This window comes from Chenopodium album, chromosome 2 (genome assembly GCF_948465745.1).
Source record: "Chenopodium album chromosome 2, dcCheAlbu1.1, whole genome shotgun sequence".
Classification (NCBI taxonomy): domain Eukaryota; kingdom Viridiplantae; phylum Streptophyta; class Magnoliopsida; order Caryophyllales; family Amaranthaceae; genus Chenopodium; species Chenopodium album.
In genome coordinates this window covers 2,288,971-2,302,668 of record NC_137835.1, presented here as the reverse complement: position 1 = coordinate 2,302,668, position 13,698 = coordinate 2,288,971, and the positions used below count along the sequence as shown (strand labels likewise).

General features: G+C 34.2%; 1 protein-coding gene and 1 long non-coding RNA gene across 6 annotated transcripts; both read left to right on the top strand.

Annotated features, from left to right (window-relative positions):
* Positions 1-2,335: 2,335 nt before the first annotated feature.
* Positions 2,336-7,808, top strand: LOC145592677 (uncharacterized). 5 transcript variants are annotated; one of them, XR_014102459.1, is made up of 10 exons: positions 2,336-2,490; positions 2,954-3,199; positions 4,029-4,174; positions 4,242-4,343; positions 4,674-4,802; positions 5,135-5,253; positions 5,353-5,472; positions 6,356-6,497; positions 6,614-6,702; positions 7,542-7,808. It is a non-coding gene; the product is annotated as an uncharacterized LOC145592677 (long non-coding RNA). The 5 variants fall into 5 exon arrangements; XR_014102460.1 differs by lacking the exon at positions 6,614-6,702 and having other exon boundaries at positions 5,358-5,472; XR_014102457.1 differs by lacking the exon at positions 6,614-6,702.
* Positions 7,809-10,917: 3,109 nt separating this feature from the next.
* Positions 10,918-13,461, top strand: LOC145606032 (protein STRUBBELIG-RECEPTOR FAMILY 2-like). Its single transcript, XM_081662099.1, has 10 exons — positions 10,918-11,008; positions 11,607-11,739; positions 11,840-11,911; positions 11,991-12,056; positions 12,152-12,223; positions 12,314-12,385; positions 12,726-12,797; positions 12,919-12,984; positions 13,072-13,137; positions 13,221-13,461. The coding sequence occupies exons 1-10, from the start codon at positions 10,918-10,920 to the stop codon at positions 13,459-13,461; spliced, it is 951 nt and encodes a 316-aa protein (XP_081518225.1).
* The last annotated feature ends 237 nt before the right edge of the window (positions 13,462-13,698 follow it).

The window sequence follows — 13,698 nt, the reverse complement described above, 5'->3', positions numbered from 1 at the left end:
ATTTTTTAGGTTAATTTCAGTGTGGGTACATGTGGCTTCAAACAATATCCGAGGATTTTGAGCTGCTACTTTATTTGCTTATGCTTTTCTGATTTTGTAGGATTTTTGCTACTTTATATTTTGATTAAAGATAATTAATGTGGACATTAAAATAAATAATCTATTCTGATTATGGGTTTCTCCTTTATAAAATTAGGTGGTGTATTGGAAGGATGAGTTTGGCTTCATGTTAGCTGACATTTTGAAACAAAATAAAGTAAATGATTCAGGCATGAGATTTGATCCCGGGGTAAGGACACTTGATTTCGATAGGTTTATAGCCGAGTATGAGAATGATCATACTTCTTGTTCTTTGTCTACTTCGATTAATTTTACGACAACTGAGGAGGAGATCGATGAGGCTCTTTACCGAATTTAAGCTCAAAAAATTTCTGAATATATGAAAGAGTTCAGGCTCTTCACTCTTTTGTAGGGTGTGCTGCTATCAAATCTTATAATTTACAGCTTAAGTAGCAATTACATTTGGACATGTGCAATTTTTCATGAATTTTCCCCTTTTTTCCCTTCTGTATGGTTATAAGAAATTCGTTAACGTATTGAAATCGAAGTAACATTCTTCATTATGAAAGGATTGCAGAATTAATACTTTTATTACGCAGGACTAATTGTTTAAAAAATATAGACAATGAAGTCTATGTCTACATAACTGTATTGTATAATCGTAAAAGTTACTAAATCAATTTGTTTAGAAAAAATATATATACACACACATTGAATACCACTCACATTATCCAGAATTATATGTTCCATGATTAATATAAAACAAAGCTAATCAAAATTGTCACACTTATAAATACACATAACTTTATTATAAGTAAACATATAAAATAATGTAACATAAAACATAAGCTAATTAAATAATGATAATAACTCCCTAAAAAAAAAAGAAGTGATAATAATCCATTAGAGATCATCAAATTGAAGGATTGCGCGCCATTATTTATGATGAATGCAAATTTGTTAACAAACACATCTTGTATTTATATAGCTTTTCCATTTGAGTTAAAAGTATCCTTTTAACATTTGATGCCCCAAGTTATTTATTTTAATTCATTTAAAGCAAAGCTCTTAAATTTGATTCTAATTCATAGAGGTGCTTATGAGACGACACAACTCGCGAGCTACTCGTGTTAGACTCGGTCAAAACTCGACTCGAGTGAGCTCGACTTGAACTCGAAATTGGCTCGATATGTTAACGGGGTCAAAATTCAACTCGAACTCGAGATTGGCTCGAAATGTTAACGAGTCGAATTGCTCATTACTCGACTCGAAAGCTCATAAGAAGCTCGAAATCCTTCCTATAATTTGATATTTACAAAAAATGAAAATATTTTGATAAAAAAACTTTTATTATATATTATTAATTAATAAATAAACATTATTTATGTACTCTTATCATCATATATATACTTCTCAAATGACAAAATTAAAGAGAATGAAGAGATGTTATAGTAAATAGGGAGTTTTACTAAAGATGAATCAAATTACCTGACTCTGTTACCAAAACAAAATTAAAATAATCTACACATACATCAACAACTAATTACACATTAATCACCGAGTATAGATCACCAAATTGAGGGACCGCGCGCGTACCGAGTAGATCGCCATATAAGGGGACCGCGCGCTCTCATCTTTTCCCTCCGTAACATTACTTATTTGTTTACTTATAATAAAATTATATGTATTACTTCCCATCATTACTTAATTTGATTCAATACACTCTGAAATGCTACATGTTATGCAAAGTTCGTATATTTAAACACAATTCTTTGACATTACATTATAAACTGCTCCAATTTTAGTTGAACCATTAGTTCTGTGCACTTATTTATTAACTATAGCTAAAGTGATCATTATACACTAACCAAACAAAGCAAATGAAAATCAACAATCAAAATGCAACCAATTACATTATCACATAAACAACGACTAATTACACACTATGACACTAATCACTGAGGCGAAATCACCAAATTGGGGCGCGCGCGGGCCAACAACTAGTAACTATTAAAAGTGAGAAGTTTGCAAGTTGAAAAGCTCCTTATTAATAGTGTGATGACAATTTTGCCCCTCAAAAAGTACAATTACGATTTTGCCCTTGTATTGCAATTGATTTGCTTGTTGTTATAGGTGGTTTGACCTTTGTGCCCATTTTCTTTCCCAAATCTCTCCCTGCCAAATTATTTATGCATCTTTATCTTCCCTTTTTATTTTTACTTTTCTGTTGGCTTTACTTCTTACCACTCATTTCACTTTTGATCTCTGTTCCTCTCTCTCCCTTCACCTCAATTCTCTCTCCTAATTCATGCGATCATATCTCAATCTCTTTCTCTCTCTTTTATCTATCACTTTTCCATTCAACCGCACTTCACGATCTCCATTGAAGCACCTTCTGATCTTTCAATCCTCCATTCACCAGCTTCCGAGGTAAGATTTGTAAATTCATCGAAATCAATTTCACAATCTAGGGTTTTTCTTTGATTTAATTCTCAGTATACTCAATTTAGGGCTCTTCTGTAGTTGATTATTGAATTATTAGTTATGATTAGTTAGGTTTATAAAGATCGATTTGTGTTGGTAAAGAATTTTTTTTGTGTTTTTCGAGTTTAATTTTCTTTTAATACACTACTATGATTTAATTTAATTGTTAATTTTGTGAATTGAATTGTATGAAATTATTCCAATTTCAGCTGTAAAATTGAATTTTTTCGAGTTATAAAATCAACTGGAAAGTTGGAGAGAGAATTATTTGAGTTTAATGTTTGCAACTAGATTAATTGAGAATGTTATATTCAAAGGTGATTATTGTGTTTGATTTATGCTATGTTGCCTTAAATATTGTAAAAAAATTTAGGTCCAAATTTCGCAGCAACACCTTACCCACTATCAGTTCTTTTAATGTAGGAAGTAACTATGAAAATGGACCTTTTTTCCCTGGGCCCGTGGCGGCTGCCGCTCTTGGCTTGGCTCAGGGACGGAACTGATTGCTTGCTGTTGTTTAATATCAGAGGTAGCTCTGCTGTTAGAATTGCAAATAGATTTTCGTATTGTACACGAACAAGCGGCATGTAGATCTACTATCTTCGAAGCGAAGGTCTTATGGACCGGTCATGGCAGCAAAAGAAAGGGTCTGGCGGTACGTGTCTTAAATATTTGAATTTGTTATTGTCATTTTTTATTAACGATGTATCTGTGGTGTTAGTTTAGTTGTGTTGTTACCACTGTAATTTTATTGATATTGAAGTTTATAATAATCTAACAAGCTATGATTGTAATTATTAATTTATTAGAATATGTTGAGCTCAATGCGATTTTATTTATGTTGCTCGTGCCTTGTCTTCGTCTCAAGCATCAGTGCTTGCATTGCTTTGTCCAAGGCCTTATGGACCTATGTCTGCGACATTATATTGCATTCTTAATGTTTTGCCTTCACAGTTTACATTGTATTTGGATTGAGGGTTCCAGGAAGAGGCTAAGATAGGGGAGTATAACTCCTTGGCCTTGGTGTTCGTCATGCTTTGGTAGTGGGAAAGATTTGCTTAAATGCACTTCTCCAAAGAGGCAAAGTTTCAAGTTTTCAAAATAATTATTAGTGATATTGATGTTCTTTGATGATTTGGACCTTCTAAAAACATGTGAATATTTTTCTATTGTTTTAATTTTAAAGGATACTGGTGCAATCTTATAAGAGTATCCTTCTTTTCTCATTGTGCCTTCCCTTATTTGCACAGCCAAACACCATAGAAGATGATTCTCCTTCTCTGTCCATCTCATAACAATTCTCCCCCCACCCCGAAGAAAATCTCAATTCCACTATAGATTATTTATAACGTATACCTTTTGAGTTTTGCCTTCGTCAATAAAACTTTGCATACAAAAATTGATAACATAACATTGGTAAATATGAGGAAATGGTTTCTTTGTTCTTTTTCTTCCCTCCTTAGGACATTCTTGTTTCCATTCAGGTACAGAACAACATGGAAAGTACAAAGCTCTGTAAATTTGCCTAAGACAAATTTTGGTATGAGGGCCAATTCGTAGTGAGGGAGCCTTTCAGAAATTATGGGAAGACAATCAAGTTTTCAAGAGAGTCGTAGAGAGAAATGATGGGGTAAATTCTTAACACTTCTTCTGGTGCAGTAAATTGACAACATGACTGATTTTCTCTTAATCGGCAGGGTACTTACATTCTTCATGATGGTCCACCATATGTTGATGGTGATTTACACATTGGGCATGCTTTAAATAAGATTTTGAAGGATATAATTAACAAATACCAGGTGATGTTCCTTATCTGAAATTTAACTGCATACATGATATTATAGTGTGGGAGCGTAGGACTGATTCCATAAGAAATAGTGGCCTGTTTACCTGCTGTTTTCTTACGGCAATTGTTGGTTTAAACGACTTCTTGTAAATTTTGCAATTCTTTGTATTCTAACTCAATGCGATTGCCTGACAAGTATTTGGTCCTAGCCTACTCTGGAGTTTATAGGTTTTGAGGTGAGAAAGGCAGAAACATTTCAGATACTATACGAGTGTTAATATAATATGGAATCTTTGGCTTTATTGAAATTCATTTTTTAAGTGCTCTGCTTTGTTGGATTTAGGCTGAAAGAGGAGGAGAACTAGAAGAATATGGAGGCTCGTGAGTTTTTTCAAACTCAGAGGAGACTAAACGCTTCTTCCAGTTTTACTTCTCGTAGTTAGGCTGCATCTGTTTTTCAATATTGGAATAGGTAAATGGTCTCTCCTAATCCTCAAGCAATTACCTTCATTTATCTTAATCATTCCCTTTAAAAACTCTTAAAAAAATTCTTGATAATTTTTTTCTATTGTTGTGTACACTTCTTTCTACTTCCTCTTCTACCTCTTACATCTAATTCTCTCTCCTCTTTCACCTTTAATTTACTATTTACTACAATTGAACAAGGTACACCGCCATCTTTCATCGGTCCTTAGCAAACTCCATATGTAATCAATAGAAGTTTCATTCTTCAAAATCTGATTTTGTAGCTGTATTCTCGCTCATTCTTCATCCAGTATTTCATATTTTTGTGGTTTTCTTCAGATATTATTGATCGAGCTCATCTAATGTTAGAGAAAATTATTGAAAGGGATTGGGTCGGCATTCAATTTCCCGTGGGTCGTAGTGCTCCATTCTTGAAGAATGGTCTCTTGGCTGTTGAGGTACTCTCCTGTTTCAATTTTTTTTATTTGTTTTTTTATTGGATATTTGAATTTATATAGATTTATGGTTTTAAAGATCCGGGTTTATATTTTTGTTAGGGAAGATAGAAAGAAGGAGAACTTTTCGAACATTACTTGCTGTGAAGCGGCTTCTGGATTTTCACTCTTCCATTGAAATAGCTTCTGGGTTTTCACTCTTCCATTTGAACAGCTTCTGAGGTAAGATTTTATTTCTTAATCATCAATATCAACTACACAATCAAGGGTTTATCGAAATTTAATTGTAAGTGTAACCAATCTGGGATTATTCTAAAATAGACTAAATAGTCTAGAGTAGTGATGTAGCTTTGGTTCCAATAATTTTGCTTTATTTTGGTTGTTGTATCTCTGTCAACAGAATTTGCTTTTTGAGGTTGATTATTCTTATATGGCATAGTAATCGTTTTTTTAGTATATTTTGTACATCATAAACTTGGTTGTTCTGATAATTTCCATTATGATCTTCAATTGTTATTGCCTTTCAGTTTGTCTTGTGGTATATATAATTTCATTGTAGTGTTGGTTTTAATATCATTTGGTCAGGCTTCTAATACTTTGTTGTGTTGGTCATAGATAATGTCATTGGGTTATAAGTTATTGAACCAAGTTCTTCAAATGATAATAGATAAAGAATTCACAATGAGAGGGGATTTATTTGAAACCATTTTTTTCAAAACCATTTTTATTCGTTTTGAAATCCAAAATTTCTGAAATGTGTTCTAAATTCAGCTTATTGAACATGCTTGGTTGATACAAAACATAACTGTTTTGTTGTTGCATTTTTCTTCCCATTATCATCTTGAGGTGATTACCTTACAAAGTTTTCTCTAGAAAGAACTCATCATTTTGTTGTTTGCATCCTGGCTCTGTAACTCTATATCATCTGTCATATTAGAGGCATTTTAGAATATAGACCAATCTGATACAGTATTAACAAGCTGTACACTTCTCTCCTGAGTCCTGGCTAAAATGTAGAAAATTGGCCTTTTGTGATTTAATTTTATGTAGATGAGGTGTCTTAGATTATACAAAGAATCAATGAATTATTTGGGTGTAAATATAGGCCAAGAGATTGCTCGGAATGTTATTTCCATGGCAAATGGGGACGCCCCAGCAGCAACAGTGACCCCAACAACATCTACAGATCTACTGAAGAAATTCCTGCATCAGTTGACATAGCAGAGCTTTTGAAAACTATCCAAAAGGTTGTATGATTTAGTGATTCTCCTTTATTCTATTCACATAAAATTAAGTTGATTTTACAAGTAGACTAAGTAGTAGTAACATTTGCAATACTTTTTATGGGTGAATGAATTGTTAGAGTGGGACAAAGTCGAAGACAAGTATGCAGTGGGCTCACTAGCTGTAGCTGGGGGTGTTGCTCTTTGGGGTTCTGTTGGCATGATGTCTGTGAGTCATCTGTCTCAGCTCATTTATCGAGAGAGTGATTTGTTGCACGGATTGAACTAATATATGTTGAGATATGACTTATTATGTTACAATAGACTATCTAAAACTTAGGCCGATATAACTGTTGTTGAACATCTTATTACAACTGGTTGATACTAGGTGCGCCCATGAGTCTATGACTAACTAGCTTAGGGTATTAAATGATGGCAGAGTTTTAGAATGATCCATTTGTTATTAGGCTTTTTTTTTTTTTTTTCAAACTGAAAGCTGAAATTATGTATATCATTTTTGTATTAAGGCATGAAAAAACTGTAAAAATTAACACCATGACTAACTAGGGTATTAAAATATGCATGATGGCAGAGTATTAGAATGATCCATTTGTTATTAGGCTTTTTTTTTTTTTTTTTTTCAAACTGAAAGCTGAAATTATCTGCATGTCATATTTGTATTAAGGCATGAACAAAGTGTAAAAATTAACTCCATTCTTGGGGAACTTAGAATAATTGTACTAAAAAACATACTAACAGATGGGTAAATAAATTGTTATCTTGCAAGTAACAGGCTACCTCTGTTGGCATTTTTGAGCTTGTTAGGAATTGGTTACACAGGGGTAAAATCTCAGCACCCATTAGCTAACTTCAAAGGATTGCAATGCTATTAATCTACTCAAATCATTTTTAATCACAATTTAGCTTTTTTTTCTTTTGGGTATTATTATGCAGGGGTTTGCATACTGTAATTTAGTCTTCAAGCCTGACCTGTAAATCTCTGGTTAGATTGAATTAAATCTTATGCCAATTATTACATTGTATTTAATCATTTACATTTTGTTTCAGGGAAGCTTTGCTACAGAAAATCAAAGATACCACCAGAAAACAATTGGGAGTAGGTAAAACAAATCAACAAGAAGAAAAGTTAGCAAGAAATTTGGGGATGTATGCCGAAGAGAGTTGAACAGAGATTCTGTAATGTTTTTGCATTTGAAATGGAAAATCTTACTACTCTTTTGTACTCATATTCCTCTAACATTAAGTAAACTCTTGTAATTTACCCTCAGTCCATCGGATTAAAGGACGCACATTTGTACCAATATTATTCTAACACCCTTTGTTTTAATTTTTTAGTATCATAACATAATAGTATAATATCAATAATAGTTCATGCTATTTTGTTGAGTAATGAATCATGATCTTACAAAGTTAATTTCGCCAACTTTAATGCCTTATTTTATTAATAATATGCATCATGGGAACACAATATAATAGATTCATCAACACAGCAGTGAGCCAGTGATGGAGCTAGATAAGCTATACACTTATACTAATCCATGAATCTATGATACAATTACCAAAACTTGAGCTATGGAATCACTCCCAAACATTGATATTTCATTATTTCATAAGTAAGTGCTTTTTTTATGTGTATACAGCCACAATGAGAGAAGTAGAGAAAGGGAAAGGGAGGTAGAGAAACAAGGGCCAAAGTAGAGAGAATCATCGAGAGAGAGAGAGAGAGAAAAAGGGAACTAGGAAAGCGAAGGGTTTGAAGAGAGAGACAAAGAGGGGCTAAGAGATAGGGCAGACTGAAAGATAGAGATACCAGTTCAAAAGAGATAAGGGGTAGGCTATAAGAAGGGATAAAGGTCGGGAGAAAAAAAGTTAGACAAAATGAGAGAGATAGAAATATGGGTTATGAAGGAAAGAAAATTAGATAGAGAGAGGCTAAAAAAATGATACAGGGACAAGAGAAATGCAAGGGGGTTGGAAGAGAAATAAAGAGAGTGATAAATAGGGAATAAGACTGAGAGGATAGGATAGAGAAAGAGTGTATGATATAATAATAAAGAATGAAGGAGAAGGCTCGAGGGAGAGAGAGGGGGAGTAAGTGCGACCTATGATTTTCGATTATTGTTTTATCTTTTCTCACTTATTTGAACTCGATTTTGTCACAACATATATCATCAAACAAAAACTCTTTGGTGCAACAAGCCACACCGTGTAGTAGGGGTTACCCGAATTATTTTGTTAAGGGTTATCCGAGTTATGCAGTCATGGGTTACTCGAGTAACTCGGTCAGGGATAACTTGTGGGGTTCAGTTACGGGTTACTCGAGAGGTTCACTCGATTAAGGGTTACTTGAGGGATAACTCGATCAGGGGTTACTTGAATTACTCGGTTAAGGGTTACTCGGGGAGTTAACCGGTCATGGGTTACTCGAGTTACTCGGTCAAGGATTACTCGAGTGACTAGGTAAGGGGTTATTAAAGGAGTTTGGTCAGGGGTTACTTGAGTAATTCGTCAGGGTTACTTTAAGAGTTCGGAAAAGGGTTACTCGATCAGCGGTTACTTGAGGGTTCATTCAGGGGTTACTTGAATAATTACTCAGTCCGGGGTTAGTCGGTCTGGGGTTACTTAATATAGAGTAGGAGAGGAAGGGGATAAGGAGAGAAAGAGAAAAGGAGGTAGAGAAACAAGGGCCAAAATAGAGGGAATCATCGAGAGAGAGAAAAAGGGAACTAGGAAAGCGAAGGGTTTGAAGAGAGAGACAAAGAGGGGCTAAGAGATAGGGCAGACCGAAGATAAATATACAAGCTCAAAAGAGATAAAGATAGAAATATGGGTTATGAAGGAAAGAGGATGAGATAGAGAGAGGAAGAGAAAGAGAAAAATTGGAGCATCGACCATACAAAAAACATATTTAACCCAAATCTAAAAGCACATTGATCAATTCCGGCTAAAACAATTCATTAATTGCAAATATAAATCTATCTATTTGAACATGCATAAAATTTACAAACAAATGGTAGATATCAAGTACAAATGTATCAATTTAAATATGTATATTATCAATTTGACACATGTATAAAATTTTAAGATAAGCTAGGCTAGGCCTAATTCAACCTACAAATTAATAGCTTAATAGATGGGCCATTAAATCATCTCTTGTTAATTTGGCACAACAACAAAAACCAATCCATTCCCTTCAAAAAGAACAACTCATAATTAAAATTCACGCTACAATTTCTTACTACATAAACAACGACATTACTAATCCATATGTATCAATAACATTATATTTGTAAATACAACGAATATTATGTCAAAATATAACAAATTAATTACATATTTATTTTAAGTGCTATGCAAAATTATTTCGATTTGCCAAATAGAGTGCCGGAAGTCCATAACTAGTGGATTAGAAAAAATTCAAGTTGCCAACATGAGAAACAAGCTATGTTTCTCAAATGGCAAAGTTATAATAATTGCAATTTTTTTAATGTTTGTCGTCATAACTGGTTTTTAGCGATTTTGCCCTAAACCACTACCGAAGGTCGTAAAATATCTCTTGTTACTCAAGGCCTCAAGGGCGAGCCCAAAGTTGTTACTCAAAATTCCTCCCTCTTACAAGATCAGGTCCCACCCATAAAACGGTTACAGCACACTCCCATTTCCATTTTCTCTCTACTCTGCAATAACAAACTCTCACACACTCTGCAATAACAAACTCTCACACACACTCCCACCCATTTCCATTTTCTCTCTACTCTGCAATAACAAACTCTCACACACACTCCCACCCATTTCCATTTTCTCTCTACTCTGTAATAACAAACTCTCACACACTCTGCAATAACAAACTCTCACACACACTCCCACCCATTTCCATTTTCTCTCTACTCTGCAATAACAAACTCTCACACACACTCCCACCCATTTCCATTTATAACAAACTCTCACACACACTCCCACCCATTTCCATTTTCTCTCTACTCTGCAATAACAAACTCTCACACACACTCCCATTTTCTCTCTCCTCTTCTCTACAACTTCAACCTTCACCGCCATTGTTACTGCTTCGGTATACTTTTAGCTTCAATGTTTATTTTTGTTCTTTAAATTTCTAGTGAATTCGATTGTTAATGGCGTTTATTTGCTTACTTTGCTTTATTTGTGTTTAATTTTTGCTTCTATATTCACCCTAATTTTCGTGGTAGTTCTTGATATATCGAACTTTTTTCTGAGATTTTTGATGAAAAGCGTAATATTATTGATTTTCTCAAATATTCAAGTATAATTTATGTTTTGATTTTCTGCTTACTTGATTGTTGCATATTAAAGCTCTGTTTATATGAAGGTGTTGTGATAATGTTTTCTTGATTTAGAGCTACAATAATATTTTCTGTATTTCTTTGATTTCTAGTGAGAATTGATGATGTCATTGTTGCTGAATTTTTCGAGTCTTTATTTACTCTTGCTCATTTCGGCAATACTCTCTTCGGAAGCTGCAACTGATCCAAACGACGGTGATTTGCTCATTCTCTCTGAAAATTATTTATAAAATTTATCTTGCTATTTCTGTTTGTGGTCGTGACGCTAGTATAAGATGTGTTTTTAGCTTCTTAAAGGCGATTATACTTGGTGTTTCTATGTATTAGTAATGATAGCCGACTTGTATAATTAAATATCTAAGGTGAATTTACTAGCCTTTTAACCATGATCAATTAGATAATTAATGTATTAGCGATATTAATCTTCCATGATCGGCTGAAGACTACTGCATATTAAAGAGTGGTGTGGGTTTTATGGTTCCAAAGGTCTTGTTATGTGAATTGTCCAAGTTCTATGTTATACTACTAGGATTAGAGAAGGTTTAACCTGGGTTGTGGGGATCATCATAAGTCTAAATTTCTAAGACAACTTTCTGTGAGCGAGTTTATAAGTGATATGGCTTGGAAAAATTATCAAGGATTCAATGAGGGGAATATAATCGGATAATTGTTATTCAAATGCATACTGACATGCTGTTACAATATTTATGTTACTAGATAACTTTCTGTGATTATATAAAAGTTCAACTTAAACTTGTTTGAAATGAATATCCGAACTTCTTATTAAATGCAGCTCTAGCACTGCATGACTTGTACAATGCCCTGAAAAGGCCAAAGCAGCTAAAGGGTTGGACGGCAAAAGGTGGAGACCCCTGTGAGCAATCTTGGACTGGAATTGAATGCTCTGGTTCATCTGTCGTGCATATGTAAATCCGCTCAGTTCCCTCTATATTTTTCTATTATGAAGATTTTGTGAACTGTGTACTAATGCTAACTCACCCTGTTTGTTCATTCTCTACGATGAAGCAAACTGCATGGACTGGAGCTTGAGGGATACCTTAGTGGCCAGCTTTTTAATCTCCACAACTTAAAACACTTGTAATTGGCCTCTCACTTGTTTTTAAGAACGCTTATTACTAGTGTATAGTCTTTTCTGACTTCTCCTTTGCAACACTAGGGATATGAGCTCAAATCGAATATTAGGAATGATCCCAGATGGCCTTCCACCTAATGTCACTTACTTGTAAGGACTATTCTGTCTTTTTTTTTTAATTGATTATTTGAGTTATAGTTATTGAATGCCCACGAGCCTACAATTCGTTCTATTATGTTATGCAGGAATTTGGCAGAAAACAATTTTTTACTGAGCATTCCACAGACCTTTTCATTCTTGAGAAACTTAAGACATCTGTGAGTAGCTTGCTTCATTCTAACTTGAAGGTCTATTCTGTCAGTTTCGTGGTCTTATGATAAAATAACATAAATTCCTCTCTTTTGTAGGAATCTCAGTCACAACAATTTATCTGGACCCATTGGAAGTGTGTTCAAAGGTCTTGACAACTTGAAGGAAATGTATGTTGCCTTAACACTCTATATTCATCCTAGGCTTCCTAGCCTAAGTTGCTGGCTTCAATATAGGATTATATATCCACAAAATCTAACAGCGCCAATTGTTAAAATCCTGCATGCTTTTTCTCATATCAAAATCCTAACTGTAGCACAGGCATCAAAAAACATTTCTTGTGTGCATATTATTGTTTCTCCATCTTATTTTGCATATTATAATCATTGACATCTCTATACTTTTGTTCGTTTGGTATAATATTTGGCTCAACCACTAAGCAATCTGCTAATGCCAACACTGCTCAATTCTAATCCGTATTGTATAATACTAACTGCTAGTCTGCTCCAGGGATCTATCATACAACAAGCTCAATGGAGATATACCGAGTTCATTTGCATCTCTGACAAATCTTACCAACTTGTAAGTTCAAATTAATTCTGTAGAGATGATAACCAGACCCGAACATGTTTAAGATCTATCTGTCAATTTCTCTACAGTGCTAAAATCAATATAGTTAATTGAAGATATGAATATCATGCAGGTATCTGCAAAATAATGAACTCACTGGTTCAGTGGTATACCTGGCTGACCTAGCATTGATTGCATTGTAAGTTAAATCTTATATATGCAATATGATTTGTTTGTGATTTTCTTCAGTAACGTACACATATCATTGACTGCAATGTATTTCCAGGAATATACAAAACAATCCGTTTAATGGCATCATCCCAGAGAAATTCCAAACCATTCCTTATCTATGGTAAGAGGAGTTGCTAATTAGTAATTACTACATCAAATTATCTAATTTCACACTTGCTATCACTTATCATCTTCTTTTATTAGGATTGGAGGCAATAATTTCAGTAGAGTTGCCTCTTACTCTCCGTGGAATTTTCCGTTCAATGAAGTCCCCAGTGAGCAGAATATTTCCAGTCCACCAATAGCTGATCAGAATATCTCTAGTCCACCAATAGAGCAGAATACTTCTAGTCCACCAAAAAGTGTAGCTATCCCTAGGCAATTCAAGGTCCCAGGTTCATCAATAGGCAGGACTACAAGGATGGCAACACACCAAGTTGTGTAGAATGTGGGAATTTTATTTTTGGTTGGCTGGGCGTAGGGGAAAGACTGTTGGTGTCTCAAAGAAGCGTTAAGGATTTGTCTTTGTTTCTCTATTGCGTGTTTCATCACAAAATTATCTCATGTTCTTGGATGAAAGTCTAATAAGATTGACTAAATAATGCTTTTTGGCCAATTTAGGCATTTTATGTTATTTTTGTAGATCATAGCTTCCGACTCTTGATGCTTTATATGAGAGTAT